At 39.4% G+C, this 19,033-nt stretch overlaps 4 protein-coding genes across 4 annotated transcripts; 2 read left to right on the top strand and 2 right to left on the bottom strand.

The window, feature by feature from the left end:
- The first annotated feature begins 2,970 nt into the window (after positions 1-2,970).
- On the top strand, positions 2,971-8,436 carry LOC103321751 (putative serine/threonine-protein kinase PBL28). Its single transcript, XM_089045476.1, has 8 exons — positions 2,971-4,012; positions 4,179-4,223; positions 4,366-4,476; positions 4,556-4,669; positions 4,896-5,114; positions 5,197-5,312; positions 5,414-5,674; positions 5,762-8,436. Exons 1-8 carry the CDS (start codon positions 3,355-3,357, stop codon positions 5,987-5,989), a joined length of 1,752 nt encoding a protein of 583 aa, XP_088901602.1. The 5' UTR covers positions 2,971-3,354; the 3' UTR covers positions 5,990-8,436.
- Positions 6,043-8,482, bottom strand: PUB19 (ARM repeat superfamily protein). Its single transcript, XM_008223569.3, has one exon. It carries the CDS (start codon positions 8,380-8,382, stop codon positions 6,322-6,324), a length of 2,061 nt encoding a protein of 686 aa, XP_008221791.2. The 5' UTR covers positions 8,383-8,482; the 3' UTR covers positions 6,043-6,321.
- A 2,165-nt stretch (positions 8,483-10,647) lies between these two features.
- On the top strand, positions 10,648-11,971 carry XTH33 (xyloglucan:xyloglucosyl transferase 33). Its single transcript, XM_008223567.3, has 4 exons — positions 10,648-10,918; positions 11,033-11,133; positions 11,217-11,425; positions 11,507-11,971. Exons 1-4 carry the CDS (start codon positions 10,693-10,695, stop codon positions 11,892-11,894), a joined length of 924 nt encoding a protein of 307 aa, XP_008221789.1. The 5' UTR covers positions 10,648-10,692; the 3' UTR covers positions 11,895-11,971.
- A 542-nt stretch (positions 11,972-12,513) lies between these two features.
- Positions 12,514-18,072, bottom strand: LOC103321739 (benzaldehyde dehydrogenase, mitochondrial). Its single transcript, XM_008223566.3, has 11 exons — positions 17,533-18,072; positions 16,462-16,596; positions 16,186-16,328; positions 15,924-16,077; positions 15,609-15,838; positions 14,942-15,031; positions 14,019-14,192; positions 13,792-13,929; positions 13,301-13,438; positions 13,146-13,207; positions 12,514-13,060 (listed from the first exon to the last, which is right to left on the bottom strand). Exons 1-11 carry the CDS (start codon positions 17,597-17,599, stop codon positions 12,787-12,789), a joined length of 1,605 nt encoding a protein of 534 aa, XP_008221788.2. The 5' UTR covers positions 17,600-18,072; the 3' UTR covers positions 12,514-12,786.
- Positions 18,073-19,033: the final 961 nt, after the last annotated feature.

The following is a 19,033-nucleotide window of genomic DNA, read 5'->3' as shown; positions in this document are numbered from 1 at the left end:
TTGTAAGTTTGTGAATTTGTCCGATTAAGAGCAGCTGCAGCGATTCAGGGTGGTTGAAGCGGTCGAGAAGTAGTCTGGATAGAATTTGTCTCATGTTGCGAGAGGCGAGAATGTGGTGGCGGGTCTTGTCTGGTTGTCCCTTTGACTTATTTGTGGATTGCTGGGAGCGCACAAAGCTCTGGACATAATTTGGCTCTATTACGTCGGAAAGGCCGTACAGGCCACCATCTTCTCTTTCCAGTCGGCCTCGCCAGTTATTCAGATCCATCCCCGATTCCAATTTCCGTTTGGCCGGACAATTTGGAAATAGTGAAGTTGATACCTTAGAGATGGAGGTAGTCCTGAGCTCATCAAAGAGCCCATGTATCCCAGATCTGTGCGAGTTGGAAATCCACTGACATCCTCTGGAATGGCCAAGTCTTCCACAGCGAAGACAAAATTCTTTCAAGCCTTCATATTTTAAACGAATTCGCCTGGTACCAGTGGTGGGGCAAGGCATGTTGAATCCCGGTATTAGTGGCTTAGTGGCATCCAGGTCCAACTTCATCCTTAGGAAGCCACGGAAGCCAGTGACAGTCAAGTCTTCAATTTCAAGGACAGCACCTACTCTAGCCCCAAGGGCTCTGGCATTCTTCATAGTGCAGAGGTTTCTAGGAATACCGTGGGCTTGGACCCAAAAAATGGCCCTGTCTGCCACAATATCGTCTAGAGATTGATATAAAGGCCAGTGTTTAATAGTGAATGGGTTACCTTTTATGAACCAGGGGTTGCCATCAATGAGTCTTCTAGCCACTTCTTCATCACTAACAGTTATAGCAAAGACATTGTCCTTTGCACGCATAACTTTGATATGACCCATATTTGTCCAGATTGCACGAAGGATGTCTTTGACCACACTCTGAGGGGGTTCATGATCAACAACCAATAGGCCGACCAATGTGATGCTTTCCTCCGTTTTATCCTCCAGCTCCAGCCAGTCATCAAACCGAATGGAAAGTTCTTCCAACATTACTTCATCTTCTTCCTGCTCCCGAGAGGCCATGGCAACAGGTAGGGAGAAGGAGAGACGAACACAAGAAACGAGTCCGGTAAAGGAAAGCTCGCACACGACTCACCAAGGAGCACCAAGAAAAAGATTAAACCATAGGACCGAGTGGGGGGTTCAATCAGTCAGAGAGCGGTATTTTATGAAAGGATTCATGTGCAGCAAAGGCATTAGAGACACACAGAAGACAGCTCTTTTGGAGGATTTTTGTGTGGACAGTGATGTGAGATTCTTGTTCTTCTTTGATTCCTTGCACTTACTCTTCTTGCCCTCCGTCAAACTCATGGGGACGAGTCAACTCACTGAAAGCGAATACCAAGTGCTAGTCAATCTCTTTTCTTTTCCCACTCTACCACTTTCTGCCCCAAAGTCAAAACCCCTACAACATACCTATGTTCACCAATCTCCCCACCTAGCCACCCGATCCTACCCTGCCGGCAGTGACCCCCCCCCTTGCCGCTGATAAATCCTCCTTTCCTCTCTATCTCCTTCTATCTCTCTATCTCTGTCTCTCTGTCTCTATGTGCCGATCCAGATTTGGATCCCAAGATCTATGTGTAAATGATGAGTAACAACAACAGCAACTGGAGGTCCAAACAACTATCAGAAGAGATCATGTAATTGAATACCTATGTTCAAGCCTTCGGTAAGAATAACACCCGTCTTGCTCTTCGGTAAGAATAACACCCGTCTCTCTATCTTTGTCTCTCTGTCTCTCTGTCTCTCTGTCCCCGTTACAAATTTACCCTTTTGTAAAATGAATTCTAAGGACTTTGTCTCCCCACGGCAACCCTCTCAACAACTAAGAGATCCATTCGAGGAACACGGGAGCGGTCCTTATATATCGTATTAATTATAAGGTGGGTGAAAAAATAAGATAGGTGGGTGGAAATATCAGCACTCAAACCAATTTCCTCATATCGATCAAGCCACACTTCGAAAATCCATGATTGAATGTGTTGCGCCAAAACTTCCAATGAAAAATATTCACACACTAATTCCCGACCTTTGTTAGAGTCTAGAAAATGCCAATAAAATTTTCATACTAACACATTACAACATAGGAGTTAATTAGAATTGAAAGGGATCATCTAGTGGCTTTTCTTGCTGATTTAGAGCCCAAGAATCTGTCATGACCCAAAAAAAAAAAAAGTCCAAGAACGGACAACTTGGTTGGGAGGGGAATTCTCATTTGGTTGGCACTTTCTGCATTAACTTGTTTTATTAGCTATGCTCAAAACTGCATCATTCAATGGTGTGGCATCAAGTTATCACGTTTTTTGTAATCTTCATAAAGTAAAAAACAGTTGATAACAGTTTTAGAAGATATAAAAAATATTTTGAAATTGCGACTTTTACGAAGTTATTGTTTAGTATTAATGATATTCTTGGGGTGAAAAAGATATGTTTGTCAACCACAGAGAAGTGATCAGGCACCAGCTCAAATGCCCTGATCCAAAATTGGCCATCTGAACTAAAAGTTAAAAACCATTCATCTTGGTAGCAACATCTGTCTTTGAAGGCAGCAAGCAATATCATGATCAAAGAGCTAAGTGCTTACTCGTCAGGTTAAATTTCTTGTATACATGCCCTCCGGCCTCTGCTTATCCTCTCTTTTAAATGGAATTTGACCTTCAATCAACATAAGCCAGCAGGAGCAATGTACCATGCATTTTGTCTTATTTCTTCGTCCTACCCTTCAGAACCCACTTCAGAAACATCTTTGAGATTTATAATTTGGCATTACCCCTTTTTTTTTATATATATAAAACAAATCAATGAAATGCTTTAGTTTGATTAGTTCTTAAATATTAGTTTATTTGGTCCATGCCTTGACACTGGAAAAATAAATAGCCTGCATATATCCAACCTACACCACCTCACGGCCATTTGCCTTGTATACATTATTCCAACTTCAAATAACTCCCAATTCTCTCCCCCTCTCTCTCTCTCTCTGTCTTTCTCTCTCTCACAAGTATATAAAAGTTTGCAGATAAAAATAAGTCGTTGCCGTCTCATCTGCACAAACTCATTCTCCTTAATTTATATGAAAATGAAAAATACTTTCCTTGCCAACGATCACAATACAGAATCTTCTTTTCCCTTTTGGATTCTATAATCATTCCAGATACCAAGTTATACATTCTGAGCATCCTTTCTTTACACAAACACTAAAGGAAGTAAGAAAGAAGACATAGTCTTCCTGGCCGGTTGAAGGCATATGCATATCTCCAATTCTGTCACCAATCATCTGTGTTCATTCATTTCAAGGATGTCATAATTGGGATATTTACCTTTTGCTTCCCACCATGGCCAAACTTATCTCGAGTTTCCTCCGTCGTCATAATCCGATGATACTCGTCTTTATTTTCCTCAGTGCCTTAAATTTTGTTTTCTCAGAGACCCCAGATGTTGAGTGTGTCATTGATATTCAAGCCTCTTCATCTTGGCGTAACTCAAGTTGTGAGGCAGGAAATTGGGGTGGATTTATCAGTAATTGTTGTGAAGTAGTTTTTGATGACTACCTGTATGCCTTGGGACAGAGGGCCAACCAGACCGGGAAGCTCTTCTTGAATTCCACGGAGCAGACAAACTGCTTAGTCCTAATGAAGGGTATTAAGGAGGATGTTTTGAGTTGTGGCATCGAGAAGCTAACAAGTGGAGCCGGCGGTTGCTCTGACTATACTAAACTAGATGTTTTTAATAATTTACGGAACACAATGGAAAGTTTAGAAGAAGACTGTAAGCTTTTGGGCACAGCCGAAAAATCTGATCAGGTTTGCAGTGCATGCTTGAAAAGGTGGGAAGAGATTGTTGCATCATCAGACAATAAGAGGGGTTCATCGAAGGTTGAAGCCAATATCTGTGGTTTTGCTGTTTTGGTATCCTTAACAAGCAAGAGGATTGATGATAAGGATTTTGTTCAGGCACTTTATGAATGCCTTGGGGGTCAGAGACTTTCAGCAGGTAGGCAGTCCTCTCCTTTTTTCTTTTACCATTAGAAGGTAGGCAGCCAGACAATCTGCAAAGATATTTGATTGTATTTCATGTCTTCATCTTTATACAATAATAAGTTGTAGCATTTTTGTTACTTAAACTCCAGCTAAGAAATTGCCTTTTGCTTCCATTGCAGATGAACAGCGAAGCTCGGGGACTAATGCTATAAACTTGAGCACAGGTAATTTAAATACATTATGGTCATCACAGCACCTTTTGAGTCCTAAATTCTAGGAAGTTTCTTCGCTGGCAGTTTTTTTTAAGGTCGGTCATGATGAAGTGGGGTTTCATGGTAATTTTGATTAATTTCATGAGAATGTCAGGTATATGGATTGTATCTGGTGGTCTAGCAGGAATTGCAGCAATGATACTCATTGCCACATGGACCTTATGTAGAAAACGGCCTCATAAGAGTGTTTCAGCTGAGAAATATGGTATTTCTCCAAAAAGTTTCACATCTCACTTGAAACCCAACGGTAGTAAAATGTTGCTAACCTGTGTTTTACTGGACAGCATCAAACGATTCACTGTCTGAAGAGCCTGGCAACTTTAAAATATCAATCAAGGAAATTTATGCAGCGACCGACAATCTAAGTGCAGTCAATTTCATTGGCCAAGGCGGAGCTGGTAAGAATATCTATGATTCATTTTTTCTACTCTTGCTGTTGGTCATAATGACTTGACTAATTAAAGATGTTCAAAAAGAGCAAAGCCAGGTCTGTAATGGAGAGTAAACCCTCTCCCGGAACAGGAAGAAATTTTAAGCAGAAACAAAGGCATATAATAGAATTACAGAAGAGAAGCTACCAAGAACTGGCTTCTATATTCTAATACTATTCTGATAATATTCCAGGAAAGGTATATAAAGGCATATTCTTGAATGGGAAGCATGTTGCAGTCAAGCACATAATCAATGATGGCTCTGTAGAGACATTCATCAGAGAAGTAACAAGCCTTTCCGATGTTAGACATCCGAACCTTGTAGCTTTGCTTGGCTATTGTGAAGATGTAGAAGAATGTTTCCTGGTCTATGAACTTTGTCAAAATGGAAACCTTTCAGAGTGGCTATTTGGTAAGTTCATTCATATTTCCTTTTGTGAAAATTTTCTCTAGATTTTTCATCAATTGGAAAGCCAATTCAAAGCTGATTACAGGTAAAGATAAAAGTCTACCATGGATAACGAGACTTGAGCTTGCTATTGACAGTGCAAGAGGCCTTTGGTTTCTGCACACTTATCCGGATGGCTGCATTGTTCACCGCGATATCAAGGTAGGCCTATATTATCTGCACTATCTTCTGTTTTTGCCCCCTCTGTTGCTGTTTGTTTGTCGCTCATTTCTTCAAACAATTTTTCTTGTCCCAATTGGCAGCCAACAAACATTCTCATCGACAACAACTTTCAAGCCAAACTGTCAGACTTCGGGTTATCTAAAGTTATGGACTTGGGCCAGTCCTATGTGAGCTCAGAAGTGAGAGGGACATTTGGTTATGTCGATCCTGAGTACAGACGGAACCACCACGTAAATGCTTCAGGAGATGTCTACAGTTTTGGAATAGTTCTTCTACAACTTATCTCGGGGCGCAGGGTTATCAATCTGAACTCACAAAAACCAATGCCACTTAGTAAAATGGTGAGAAACTTCATATTTTCCACATTTGTAAAGAACTATTTCAAGTCACTGATTTGGCTTATTATGTTCCATGCCTTTGCTCTACAGGCCAGGGCCCTCACAAAAGGCGGTGATGTAACAGAATTTGCAGATCCTAAGCTTAACGGGGAGTACTCGGTTGTAGCCTTCGACCTTGTGTTCAACCTAGCTTTGTCATGCACAGGACAAAAGCAGCAAAGGCCAGGCATGGAGCAAGTGGTCTCAAAACTGGAAAAGGCACTAGATATCTCAACCCAAATGGAGCCAATTTCTTTGACCGCACCAATCAAGACTTGAAATTGAAGAAAGCATAGCAGAAAGTTTTTGTATATTGAAACAATCATGGATGATTTTCAGCTTAGAAAATGTATCATACCATTAATTATTACTGATTTCATGTGGAAAAGGAATTAGAATAGATTACAATACAATAATTTTTTTGTACAAAGCTTCATTGAAAAAAAAAAACAGAAGCTGATCATACAGTCATTAGCTCTTCAAAAAACCGAGCCAACAACAAAATAAAACCAGATAAAAGAACTAGAACAGCACCATATCTACAGAAGACCCCGAATTTACAAGAGGCCTGAAAAGAATTAAGCAATGTAAGCATCCCGCAAAAATTTGGGTTACCTAACGTGAACAAATCTCTCTTGAGGAAGAACTCCACGAGCCACCGGGCCAGAGGATCGTCTTTCATGGAATTCGTGTAGTAGCCTGATGAGAGCACTAGCCTTTCTTCTTGCTCGAGATGTGCCTTCACTGAGTTGGGAATATAAAGATCCCATAAGAGAAGGGCTCTTAACCAGAAGAAGAACAACATCATTGCCACCATTTAGACAAAGAGCCAGCAACAAAGACACACAGAACTCCTTCCCTGCCCTTGGAATGGAGGAATTCAAAATCCTCACTATCGCATCCAAAGCTTTGCAACCCGAAATTGCAACTGATCCATCTGGTTTTTCCGCCAGAGTTGATAGAATTGCTAGAGCATCTGTGACAAGAACTTCACTATCAAAAGATGTTAAGATATTAACCAGCACAGGAACTAACCCTGCTGCTATCACCCTCCTATGATTTGCAGGGTGTGTAAGGAGCCCGAAAATCGCAACCAATGCGTTTTTCTTGGCCCTATCTGTCCCATCCTTGATCATCTCCATCAAAGCCGGCATGACCTCTGGATTTTCTCCAATCAATATCCGGTACTCCTCAATCGAAGCGAGGTAAAACATTGTGCCAGCAGCATGCTGACAAGCCTCTGGTTTGAGACCCTTCTTTAACACATCCACAATCAAATCCAGACCCCCATTTTCAACAATCGCATCCTTGCTTTTGGAATGCTTGGAGAGATTCAACAAGGCTGCAATGGCATTCTCTTGGGTCACTGAATCTGCTGAAGATAACAACTTTAACAAATGTGGGATCACACCAGCTTCAACCAAACAAGACCTGTTAAAAATGCTTGTTTTCGAAAGAAGCCGGATCTCATAAGCAGCCTTGTTCTGCTCTTCTCGTGTCCCAACATCCAGCCTGCCACTGAGGAACTCTGCCACCATCTTCATGGCTCCCTCAGCTGCCAAACTGCCAGCAACTGCAAGCCTAGTCTTCCCAATGTCACGATTTCGATGATCCGAAGCAGCAAACGGAACACAATTCGCAGCACAATACTGCTGAATCAACCTCTTCAGCGCCAAATTGGGGACCACCTCCATGTTCTTGAGCTTCTCACCCGTCTTGGGACAAATGGGATTGCCAGCTCTGAACCATTTCATAATCGAACTCCGATCGTAGCTATGCCCTGTCCTTATTGTCACAGGATCAACCATGATTTCCAACGAAATTGGGCACCGGAGATCTTCTACATTGAGACGATTCAACACCTCACTGCTACTGCATTTCGTCTCGGATCTTCGACCCCTTTCACCATCAACAACATTGAACAACACACATCGACAATAGCACATCAACCCCTTCAGGCTGCTCAAGAAACCCACTTCTCTCTTTTCTTCAGTCAAATTCTCAACCCCAATTTCTGAGTCCAAGAACTTGACTTGCCTCTCACAATTGCTCCACTTTCTAATCCCAAGATACTCGAGAACCCATTTCAAATCGCTCTCGCCCGAAACAACCCCTTTCTCAAACCCGACCAAGACGGACCTAACCGCCTCCACGACCCGAATATCATCCGGATCGACTTCAAACATCGCCTTTCGCGCTTGCCTAGTCACTAATTCTACATGCTCCTTCACCTCAACCGGTGCGTTGACCGAACCGAGAGGCAGAACATCGAGAGCCGTACCCATGGCCCTACTCAAGACCCGAAAATGGTTGGCTAAACGATCCGAATTCATCAGCATCCATACCCGGGCGTCATCCCGGGTCAAATCTTCCAACAATAACTGGACTTTCTGGAAGGCCAAATGGAGCTCCGACAAGCACAGAACCGCCGAAGCCGAAAGACCCGACTGCCCGTCTCGGATTTCTTCGAGAAAAACTCGAACGACCCCGATTTGTCTTACCGTTTCGCGAGCGTTTCTGTTGTTGCTGGCGATGAATTTGGATTTGTAAGAGCAAATGACGTGGGTGAGAGTGATGAGTGAGTTCAGGAGCGTCTGGGGAGTCATGGCTTCACATGGATGAACCGCCGGGTATGTGAGAATCCGGCGACCCGACCCGCTTCTTTGGATCATTTGAAACAAAATAACAAATGGATAAAAAAGGTTGGTGTTTGGATTTGGGTTTTGTTTTTTTTTTTTTGGTCTGAAGGATTTGGGTTTTGTTTGTTTGTTTGGTTTTGAGGGCTGGACGTTGGCACATTTATATAGGGAGAAGAGTGGGGGACACGTGTCGAAGGGCTATTTGATAGTCAATGGGTTTACAGGATCCGAGGGCGCGTACAGAGTGAAACTTGAGAGTTCAGCGGTCAACACGTGGCGTGGGGGACACGTGGCCACGGGAAAGGCGGCTTCGTAGAGTATTTCGATTGGGGGAGGGCTAATGGGAGAGTGACACGTATAGCGTCGATTATGGGAAGAAAAGGCTCGTGGAGGTGAAGGGTATGTGAAGAGAGGTAGCCGACACTCGACACTTGACAGGTTGTGTGAATATAATAACGTGGAATTATTATGAGGAATTTTTTATTTCCATAGGATTAGTAGGAGGAAGTTGCGAATTTTACGTCCATTATGGAAGCAATAGTCAATTTGAATTTTTTATTTTTATTTTTATTTTATTTTTCAATTGATTTATACGAAATTCAAGCTTTGTAAATTGTAGTTTGTATAAAGGTCACAAGTCACGACAGTTGACAACAACCCAAAAAAAGAAAAGAGGTCACGACTTTGTGAACATTGGATGGGAACAAGAGACTTTCCTTTGGTTTGTGATTATTGCCTTTGACGTGTAATTGACTAGGAGAATTCAAGTATAGTTATGAGCAAATATACGACAGTAAGAAATTTGTAGTTTAAGTGATTAAAAATATTTACTCTTTCATCCGAGGTTCTAGGTTCGATTACCTTCTTCCTTAATTTCACTTATCTAAAAGAAAAAACAACCATAAAAAGAGATGTTGATATATATGATACTTAAATCGAATTTACAGTAAATTTCACTTGTATAAAAAGAAAAAATAACCACGAAAAGAGATGTTGCTAGGTATAATCCTTACATCAAATTTACAGTAAATGATAGGAGTTTGTAGTTTCCGTGATAGTGTACGTGCAACACTACACAATTCAACTATACTTTTTGCCTCTTCCTTTTTTTGGGCTTTTGCTTAGTGTGCGGGATCCCCATGTCTTTGGACTTCGGTGATGGCAAAATGAAACCAACTTTCCCCCTTTAGTTTGAAGTGAAAACTACTCGCTCAACTCCTTTAATAACTTTTTGGTTTTGATGTGGAGAGAAAACAAAAATAAAAGTTAACAACTTGCGCAACTATGAAAATCAGACTAGTTGGTATCTTGTTCTTGCTTTCCAACAATATTTGGCATATTGTGATCCTGCCCATCATCTTATGCAACAGGCTGGCTTAGATTTTGAAGGCTGATTCTCTGCTCTCTACATGCTACCCTTTAATTATATCTTCTCACATCAATCAAATTCAGAATTTTAACCAAATCACAAGTGACGCCACCATACAGTTTTCGGCCACTTGCAGGGCCTTTTATTGCAATGTATGGAAATATGTTATCTGTCATATCAAGCACCTCTCCAAAGCCAGCTACAAAACTTCTGGCAAATCTGGCCCTTTTCTGAAAGAGACTGAACATTTTTTGGTCAGCCTATACTTTTCCTTCTTGTTTTTGTCAAGGAAAACTCAATGATATATATGTTCTTCCATTCAATTCTTCTGAATATATAATCTCTGAGTACGCGTAATAATGGAATTTGAATTTGGGACATCTTTCGTTAGTACAGAAAGAAAAATACTACTAGATCGAGAGCTAGTTAGTCACCACTAGTATTGTAGCTGCTAAATCGCAACTTGTTAACCAAAATGAGAAAAAGGAAAACAAAATGATTCATTTTCAGCTGGTCAAATAATTTGGGCTAGGACCTGGGTGAAGGCCAACCCATTATAGTTTGGCCTAATTCAATTATACAGTACTTCCTTCTGCTTTCCATAATACACCTGGACCACATCCAGAAGTTAAAATGGTGCATTCAACAAAGGAGGTTGCGGCTACGATACCCAAACATTTAAGTGAGAGTCTGAATCATGCATTGCCCTGACTTTTGGGCAGCCCCAGCAGCAAGATGTACCAAGCCTCTCAAAATCACACTCACATGAGCTTTTCTGATATTGTCTCTAGGATACTAAATTTAAAACGCCTAATAAAAGGATACTATCATACTAGGAAATATATAGCCAGCCAGCTAATAGACAACTAAGCAAGATTATGAATGTGGTTTTGAACCTCCCTAAAACCTCTCCCAATAAATACCAATAGCATCCAACCATTTTGATTCAGCTATCTGATATAATAAAAGCTAAGATGGCATTTTTGCAGGGAAACCTCCCCTGCTTTTGTGTTTTAATTTTGTGTATGGCAGTACTGGTTTCTTCACATAATAGATACTACACAAGCCCAAGCGTTCCACGTTTGACAGACGATTTCCCTCGCGTACCAATTAGTAATGGGTTTTCGAAAGCTTACGGAGCCTCAAACATTCAGGTGATCAATGGATCCATGGCCACTCTTGCTCTTGACAAGTCCTCAGGTGAAGTCCTTATTCAGAGTGATGCTCAATTATGACCCTGATGATTTTTAAGTTATAGTTTGGTTGAATTCATTATTAATTATCAGGTTCTTTTGTTTTTGGTTCAACATGCAGGATCTGGATTGGTATCTGTAAACAAATATCACTATGGATTCTTCAGTGCTGCCATCAAGCTGCCTGCTGGTCTCACTTCTGGGGTTGTAGTGGCTTTCTATGTAAGTTCAATGCTTCATACAGTAATTTAAGATGCATATACATGTTGCAGTCAAGCCTAACATTTTGTATGGAATTTTTGCAGCTGTCTAATGCAGATGTTTTCCCTCACAATCATGATGAGATTGACATAGAGCTATTGGGCCATGATAAAAGAAATGATTGGGTCATTCAGACAAATGTATATGCAAATGGAAGTGTAAACACAGGAAGAGAAGAGAAGTTTTATCTCTGGTTTGACCCAACAGAACAGCAGCATCAATACAGCATCATCTGGAACAACCATCATATAGTGTAAGCAAACCAAAATTCAGAAAACCAAAATGAATGGTTTGATATTTACCCAACTCTAAAATTGCCCATTAAAATTTGCAGGTTTCTAGTGGACAATATCCCTGTAAGAGAGTTTCAGCATAGCGGTTCCTTTTTCCCTTCAAAACCCATGTCAGTTTATGCAACAATATGGGATGCCTCACAGTGGGCAACTCATGGAGGAAAATACCCAGTTAACTACAAATATGCACCGTTTCGAGTTTCGTTTTCAGAAATGGAAATGAGTGGCTGCATATCCAATCCCACAGGAACAGTGACTTCATGTTCTAAGAACACTCCTTCAAGCTTGGACCCAATTGAAGGACCAGAGTTTGTTAAGTTGTCTAACCAGCAAATTAGTGCTCTGGGTTGGGCAAGAAGTAAGCTAATGTTTTACTCTTACTGTAAAGATACATCCAGGTTTAAAGTCATGCCACCAGAGTGCAAATAGTTTTGCAAAACACTATAAGATCGTCAAATTGTAAACAAGTTCAAGATATAGTTCAACATTCAAAATGTTCACCTCTACTACATTTCTTACTCTGTATCAAATAGATTAATTGCTTTTATGTGGATATATCATAAAACCATGAATTTTTTGCCCGTCTTGGTGTCCCAAACATCTAATTTCATCAATGTTCATGTTGAATTATTAGGACACTCTTTTCACTTCTTCAATGGCTCTGTGTAGTCTCCATTTTTTCTCTCTCTGTCCCTGTGATCCCTCTTGTTCGTACACTATGTTTAGCAATCAGTGATATGACAATACCAATTGGTACTACAAATGAAACTTTTTCAGGGCAATAAAAGCCAGCACATAGATGTTTAGGCAAGACATTGTCCCATTGATATACTGTAAATGGGCCCATTTGGTCGAGGGTTCATCTTTTTGGATATTAGAAGTGGGCCATGGAGGGCCTAGACGCAGGTGGGCTTCTTCCCCTTCATGTCATCTTCAGATCCACACAGGGGGAGATATTCATTCCATGTCATCTAGTTCATAAACAAGCCACAAGCCATATCTGGCATTAGTAAGACAATATCCAACTAACAAACAGCTAATCAGCCTATTATCAGCAACAGATTTTGAAATGTGATTGAAAGAGGAGAAAATGATGCATCGACAAACCATAGAATTTGATTAGCCATTACACCAACCACTAAACTAGTAATTAACTGAACCAACCATTAATTCAACAAATACATTGCTTTAGTTCATTACAAAGAAGCAAGAATTTATCATCATCAGCACCACCTAATGTCACATGAAATCACAGCGTCAAATATTGATGCACTTCTCTCTTTATTCTTGGCATTGCACAGTGAAACTAAGCTTTTGAAGTTTATAGCCATGCAGGATTTTTCAGGGGCGTGACAACAGCCTTAACTTGCAAGTAATTAGAAAGACCGTAAATGCCCTTTTCTCTTCCATGTCCACTCATCTTGTACCCTCCAAAAGGAATTGCAGCATCAAAGACATCAAAGCAGTTTATCCATACACTACCGACCCGCAATGCGCGTGTCAATGTGTTTGCAGTATCTATGTTTTGTGTGAAGACCCCTGCAGCAAGCCCGTATCGCGTAGTATTTGCCCTTCTTATCACCTCATCAAGGTCCCTGCAATCAGCCATAATGTTAATGCTAATTCTAACAAAAGGGATTGGATAACAACAGGTTTAAAGAAGAAAGCTTTATTGCTCACTTGTATTTCAAGATGGACTGCACTGGACCAAAAATCTCATCCTGTGCTATTGGCATGTCATCCTACCCCACGAGACAACCATGTTTAGATCAATCATAATCATGTTTCAGCTTCTAGGTAAATATGGTTATGATCTGCAATGTGAAATAATATACCTTAACATTTGAGAATACAGTGGGCTTAATATAGAAACCCTTTGTGCCAAGCCTCCCTCCTCCAGTTTCCAGTGTAGCTCCACTTTTAATACCATAATCAATGTACCTCAGGATCTTCTCAAATTGGTCTGAATCAATCTGATTTGTTTGAGTAAGACTCAATTAGTATCACAAACAAAAAAAATGCTAGTTCGCACAAGTATTGTCAAGGTGCAATCCAAAATAAATTTGCTGCAATGCATCTTTATTGACTCCTTTCCTTTTTCCTTTTTTCATTTTGTGTGTCATGGCTCACGTTTATTGAATGGTTTCAATAAGAATCAAGAAACAGTACTTTACAACACTAAATGGACATTGAGAATACAAAATCTCATATGCAGGTTAGGTTGTGCAACCAACTTTCGACAGCAGAGTTTTATGTTAGTTCAAAGATTAAATTCAAAAATTGATTGTAACAGGATTGTTGCATGGTAGAGCTACCAATGTTTTACCTGAGGACCTTGCTCAACACCACCCTTGAATGGATCACCAACAATGCGTTTCTCAGCACGGGCCTTTGCTTTCTCTATGAACTCATCATATACTCTTTCATGTACAAATGTACGAGAACCAGAACAGCAGCATTGACCCTATAAACAGAGGTGTCATGTAATCAACATATGGATTTCAACGCCTTAAAAAATCAAACTTTTTCTCCCAAGACAATGGTTAGACATACCATATTAAAGAATAGAGCAAAGTGTGCCAGCTCAACAGCCTTATCTACATCAGCATCCTCACATACAATAAATGGGGATTTCCCGCCAAGCTCCAAAGTTACAGTCTTAAGATTGCTTTTGGCAGCCAACTCTAGTACTTTTTTTCCGGTCTCAGTTGATCCAGTAAAAGCAACCTGCAAAGGGATTGTTGACACTTTTAGCAGGAAGAAGCATGTTGAGATAACAAATTGATGCAAGCTGGCAGCCCAATTATTATTTACTCATATTTTGGCAGACTATTGAGAGAGTTGACTCTATCGCCAGTGGCAAACGAGAGTTGCCATCAAATATGACCTATTCATCTAATCAATGAAGCATGCGGGAAATATTGAATCAATAGATAGTCCTCTTGGTAACTTTTTTCATATTGCCTACCAAAGCTTAGATAGAATCTTCAACATTCTTAACTCAATGATAACTAGAACCCACCTTGTTCTTAGACAAGGATCATAGGTCAACATTCAACTCTATTTGCTTGACTGAAAATTTTTCTGAACAGAATCAACTCAATTTGTAGTGCAAACACTCAATTATATTCCATCAATAACCAGTTTCCCATCAAAGCATAAGAAATTATAATATAGTTATATTTATAACAACACATAGACATGAATACGAAAATCCAGTTTCTCCACATAAAGAAGTAGCATGAATTTTAAACCCAGAATTTTGATTTTGGAACCATTCAACCTCATACAGACAGAACAAATCTCACACAGCCTCGGCCAACAAGGTGATTAGTTATGAGTTTGGAGAAGTTATGTTTGAGCAAAAGATGTTATTGCAGATATAATACACAACTGGGAAGTTCTTTTTTCTCATGAAATTACATAAGAGTGCCAATTCCAAGATAGGAACTTTCATAATTAATGTCATACAATACCTTATCAACTTCCATATGACTACAAAGCGCTGCACCGGCTGTTGGACCAAAACCTGAAACCACATTTAAAACACCTGGAGGAAGTCCAGCCTGTAAAAGGCCCAAAAAAAATCCAGTCAGCATTAATAATTGAAGGATTAATATCCAAGCTTATACACATAATCCACTGACAGGTTCAACTCAAAACCGAAACTTGTTAAAAACCATCAAATCAGAATGAAAGGTAAAAAGTAGCTGGGAGAGATGAATTATCTTCTAAACACTTCAACTGGATTTGAGACAGCTGTGCAATGGCACAATACCGTAAGGGCCGTGTTCAGTTCCAAGTGGAAATTGTTTGTTTTGAAAGTTAATATTACATGCGTCCTAGCTTCTGGACAGAAGAAAATACTACGATGCATGTCCTAGAAAGGTGATTAAGTTTCTGCACAACATAAGGTAAGACAAGCTATGGTTTTCATTTTTCTATGCCACAAAAACACAGTCAAACCTTTGCTACATAAGCTATTGGAAGCACTTGCTAGAGAAATTTACAAATATGTCAAAATTCCAGATTCAATCATCCAAACATAAAATTTACCAAATGAGACCATCAATGAAGCAAAAGGTGAGAAGGAAAATTTTGATTCACGAAAGGTGAGACGGACAATTTTGATTCATGAAGTACCTCCTGCAACAGCGTTGCTACATATAGAGCAGACAATGGTGTCTGCTCTGCTGTCTTCAGAACAACGGTGTTGCCACATGCTAAGGCAGGCGCAACCTTCCAAGCAAACATGAGAAGAGGGAAATTCCATGGAATTATCTGACCTGCAACACCTATAGGTTCATGCAAGGTTTGCACATGATACTCTCCATCAGCTGGAACTGTGAGACCATGAATCTTATCCGCAAATCCTGAGGAACATCCAGATTAAAACATAAATTTTGTGTAAACCCCACATAGCATAAGGTACAGTTGTGTTGTAGAAAATAAACATACCAGCATAGTACCGGAAAAAACGCACAATCATTGGTACTTCAGTTTTAGCAGCCTGTTCAAATGGCTTCCCATTATCCCAAGTCTCAAGGGTTGCAATTTCATCATTATGCTTTTCAACCAAATCAGCAAAGCGGAAAAGGACCCTTGATCTTTCCTGCACAAAGGTGTTCTGTTAGAAAAAAAAAAAATGAAAACAGCACTGAATTCGAGACCATTCACCTGCATACACTAACATGGTACAAGTAAAATAAGGAATAGTTACATAAGCTGTCATCTTTGGCCATGGTCCTTCATCAAAGGCCTTGCGGGCAGCAGAAACTGCCCGATTTATATCTTCAGAATCGCCTTCAGCAACATGAGCAATCACATTCCCAGTTCGGGGGTCCAATGTGGGAAAAGTTTTCCCTGAGACCAAAGTAAGCGTCACACAAAAGAACCAGAAAAGTCTAACCTGAAGGAAAATTATTAATAAACATGTGGATTGCTCCAAAGTTGAGAAACTCAAACAACTGTGTCGCTCTATTGACGGAAAACTCACCTGATGCTGCATCTACAAATTGTCCATTAATTAGAAGCTGAGTATAATTTACTTTAACGGATGGAATGATTGGTGCCTCAAATGAAGCATCAGTGCTATATTTACCAATTCCTCTAGCCACAGAAGAAGACCTCCCTGATAAAAACAAAATCAGCCAAGGAGTGAAATACAAGCAGGGTAAACATAAAAATGTCAAAAACCAATCCAAAAAGGAGCAAGGGAGGAAGGCATATTGATTTTCAATGTCATTACATGGAATGAATTTTTTCTTATTCAGGTAAAGTAATGAATTTTTTCTTATTCAGAGTAAAGTTAAAGAAATGTACAGGATGATAGTCATTCCTGAATATTAGTATCTCCTTTTTGACAACATTCTGAAAAGTTCTTTCAAATTTTGATCCCCAGATAATGTGATAAATGACATGATATTTTTCTAGTTGTTATAGCATCTTTTGAGATTTATTTTGACTAATGTAATATTTCTCTTAAAAAACAAGCAAAGCAGGTTGGGACCGTCACAACATTATGTCACCTTCAGACATATACAGATATCGCAAACGAACAAGCCAGTGGTGGGATCGGTTTTTAAACACTTGCACCAAAATGAGAGATCAAAGAAACATTCATCTCACTCTCTAAAATTCAATTACGTAATCTATGTTATGCAAAACCACTGAGCTTTTGCATCCAAGTGTTTCTTTATCCAAATAAGGAAATTTTGATCCAATCAGAAGGGGGAAATAAGAGTTCACTGAATTAAAAATCAAGACTTTTCTCTGACACCTCAATCCAGATGATGAGAAAACTCAGGAATACAAGAAAATTCGGTTGTATGTTTTTAAAGTCGATATGGGTTTCGTATATTTTGCAGCAGCAACAGAAAAGACTCAATCTTGATTCTACATTTTTCTCACCAACCAAACAGGGCAGCAGATGATCACTATAAAATGCAGACACAAACCAATCTTATTATAATCTTTCAGTCATGGGATCCAAACAGATAAACACAAAACACAAAAACAAAAAAAAACAAAAAAAAAAAAAGAAGCTTTGGAATTGGGTTGGCAGTACCTGCAGAAAACAGAGAAGCAGAAGTGAATGAACGAGACAGAACCGAAGAGACCCTCCGAGACGCCATGATCAATACACAAGAAAAGAACAGGCGCCACTGATCTCTAGCTCTCTAGGTGGGTTGGTGACTGGTTCAAAGTTGAAAAGTATGTATGCCTCTAAATACAACAAATCCAAATATCAGTTAGTGACCTTCCACAAAGATAGGCGTTAGCATTTAGCAAAATGCAGACTTTTATTTATTGGCGTAATATTTGGTATCCTTTTTCTAGCAGACAATATTGTGCGCTGCTATTGGCTCGTGAATCATGATCGACCCACCACACCCACCTACATCCTGTTAGCTCCCCAAAGGGGAGAACAGTGATTTTGAGTTAAAATGACTCCACACACAAAAAAAAAAAAAAAAAACTGACATTTTGGCTTTCTTCTTTCTTTTGTCGACCAATAATTCTTGCATGACGTCTCTACGCCTGACCAGCTTTGGAAAAACCAAAATTGCTTGGATAAGCATTTTAGATGATAAGTCTGAAAATCTTTTGGTTCCTTCACTTGGATAAGTTCGAATGTTATAAGGCAACATACTTATTGAACAATGAAACTGAAAATGTCATCATTATTGATGAATAATGAGTAGTCAATGAGTAATTTTTTTCCCTGGTTGAATAATGAGTAATTATTGAGCCATGAGCAATATTTTGCTTCTTTCTAATAATCATATTATATATGGGTTGGTGAGTTTGAGTAAATCACGTGTTTCAATTCTTCTAATCACTTTTTTTTAACAATATTTCTGATTTTTCCATTCTCATTTTCTTCACTCACGCTATCCTTTTGTTTTTTAATATTTTTTTAATCAAAATTTTCCTTATTGTTCTTTCTATTTCCTATTCTACCATTATTCTACATTAATTTCTTTTTACTTCACTTTTATATTATTTCTTTTTCTTTATACTTAATTTTTCAACTTAGTTTGTTAATTAATTAGTCTTCTTTCTTGTGGGTATTTTGAAGTGGATGGATGGATTTATCTTTATTTCACATGTCTTTTTTGAACACATCAAGAAAGATTAGTTTCTAGAATGAATTTCACCCCCTCTCTCTCTCCAAAAATCCCTTGCCGAGAAACTTTGACATTTAGCCGACAATTTAACAATGAAACTACTCATTTCACAGAATTCACCCTTTGAAAACCCATACTAAATGAATAAAGCTTCAAATCTCAACCCAGGATAGTGAAACAACTTCCTCAATATCAATCTTGAACATTACACAAACACAATGAAATTGTAAAATCCCATCACCACTAGAAACCAAGCACAATGAAATTGAAGTTACCATTTGATTCGCTAATGAATCCAAACATTATTGCAATCAAAGCTGAGAGAGAGAGAGAGAGAGAGAGGTGGGGACTGTTGTCGGGTTTAAGGGAAGAGAGAAGGGGATAAGGTTATAGGGAGAATTTCTTGGGGTTATTTGGTATGGCAGATTGTCTTGAACT

Source organism: Prunus mume, linkage group LG2, assembly GCF_029339155.1.
Source record: "Prunus mume cultivar Tortuosa linkage group LG2, ASM2933915v1, whole genome shotgun sequence".
Classification (NCBI taxonomy): domain Eukaryota; kingdom Viridiplantae; phylum Streptophyta; class Magnoliopsida; order Rosales; family Rosaceae; genus Prunus; species Prunus mume.
This window is presented reverse-complemented; position numbering and strand designations above follow the sequence as displayed.

What these genes read in the sequence shown, in the direction of transcription:
- PUB19 (XM_008223569.3), bottom strand. Translation starts at nt 8,382, where the DNA reads ATGATCCAAAGAAGCGGGTCGGGTCGCCGGATTCTCACATACCCGGCG.
- XTH33 (XM_008223567.3), top strand. Translation starts at nt 10,693, where the DNA reads ATGGCATTTTTGCAGGGAAACCTCCCCTGCTTTTGTGTTTTAATTTTG. An exon ending in GGGTTGTAGTGGCTTTCTAT is followed by an intron (nt 11,134 to 11,216) that starts GTAAGTTCAATG and finishes GAATTTTTGCAG; the next exon opens with CTGTCTAATGCAGATGTTTT. An exon ending in TGGAACAACCATCATATAGT is followed by an intron (nt 11,426 to 11,506) that starts GTAAGCAAACCA and finishes TAAAATTTGCAG; the next exon opens with GTTTCTAGTGGACAATATCC.
- LOC103321739 (XM_008223566.3), bottom strand. Translation starts at nt 17,599, where the DNA reads ATGGCGTCTCGGAGGGTCTCTTCGGTTCTGTCTCGTTCATTCACTTCT. An exon ending in GTCATATGGAAGTTGATAAG is followed by an intron (nt 14,193 to 14,941) that starts GTATTGTATGAC and finishes ATCCCTTTGCAG; the next exon opens with GTTGCTTTTACTGGATCAAC. An exon ending in GTGTTGAGCAAGGTCCTCAG is followed by an intron (nt 13,439 to 13,791) that starts GTAAAACATTGG and finishes CAAACAAATCAG; the next exon opens with ATTGATTCAGACCAATTTGA.
- LOC103321751 (XM_089045476.1), top strand. Translation starts at nt 3,355, where the DNA reads ATGGCCAAACTTATCTCGAGTTTCCTCCGTCGTCATAATCCGATGATA. An exon ending in CATTGGCCAAGGCGGAGCTG is followed by an intron (nt 4,670 to 4,895) that starts GTAAGAATATCT and finishes ATAATATTCCAG; the next exon opens with GAAAGGTATATAAAGGCATA. An exon ending in CAATGCCACTTAGTAAAATG is followed by an intron (nt 5,675 to 5,761) that starts GTGAGAAACTTC and finishes TTTGCTCTACAG; the next exon opens with GCCAGGGCCCTCACAAAAGG.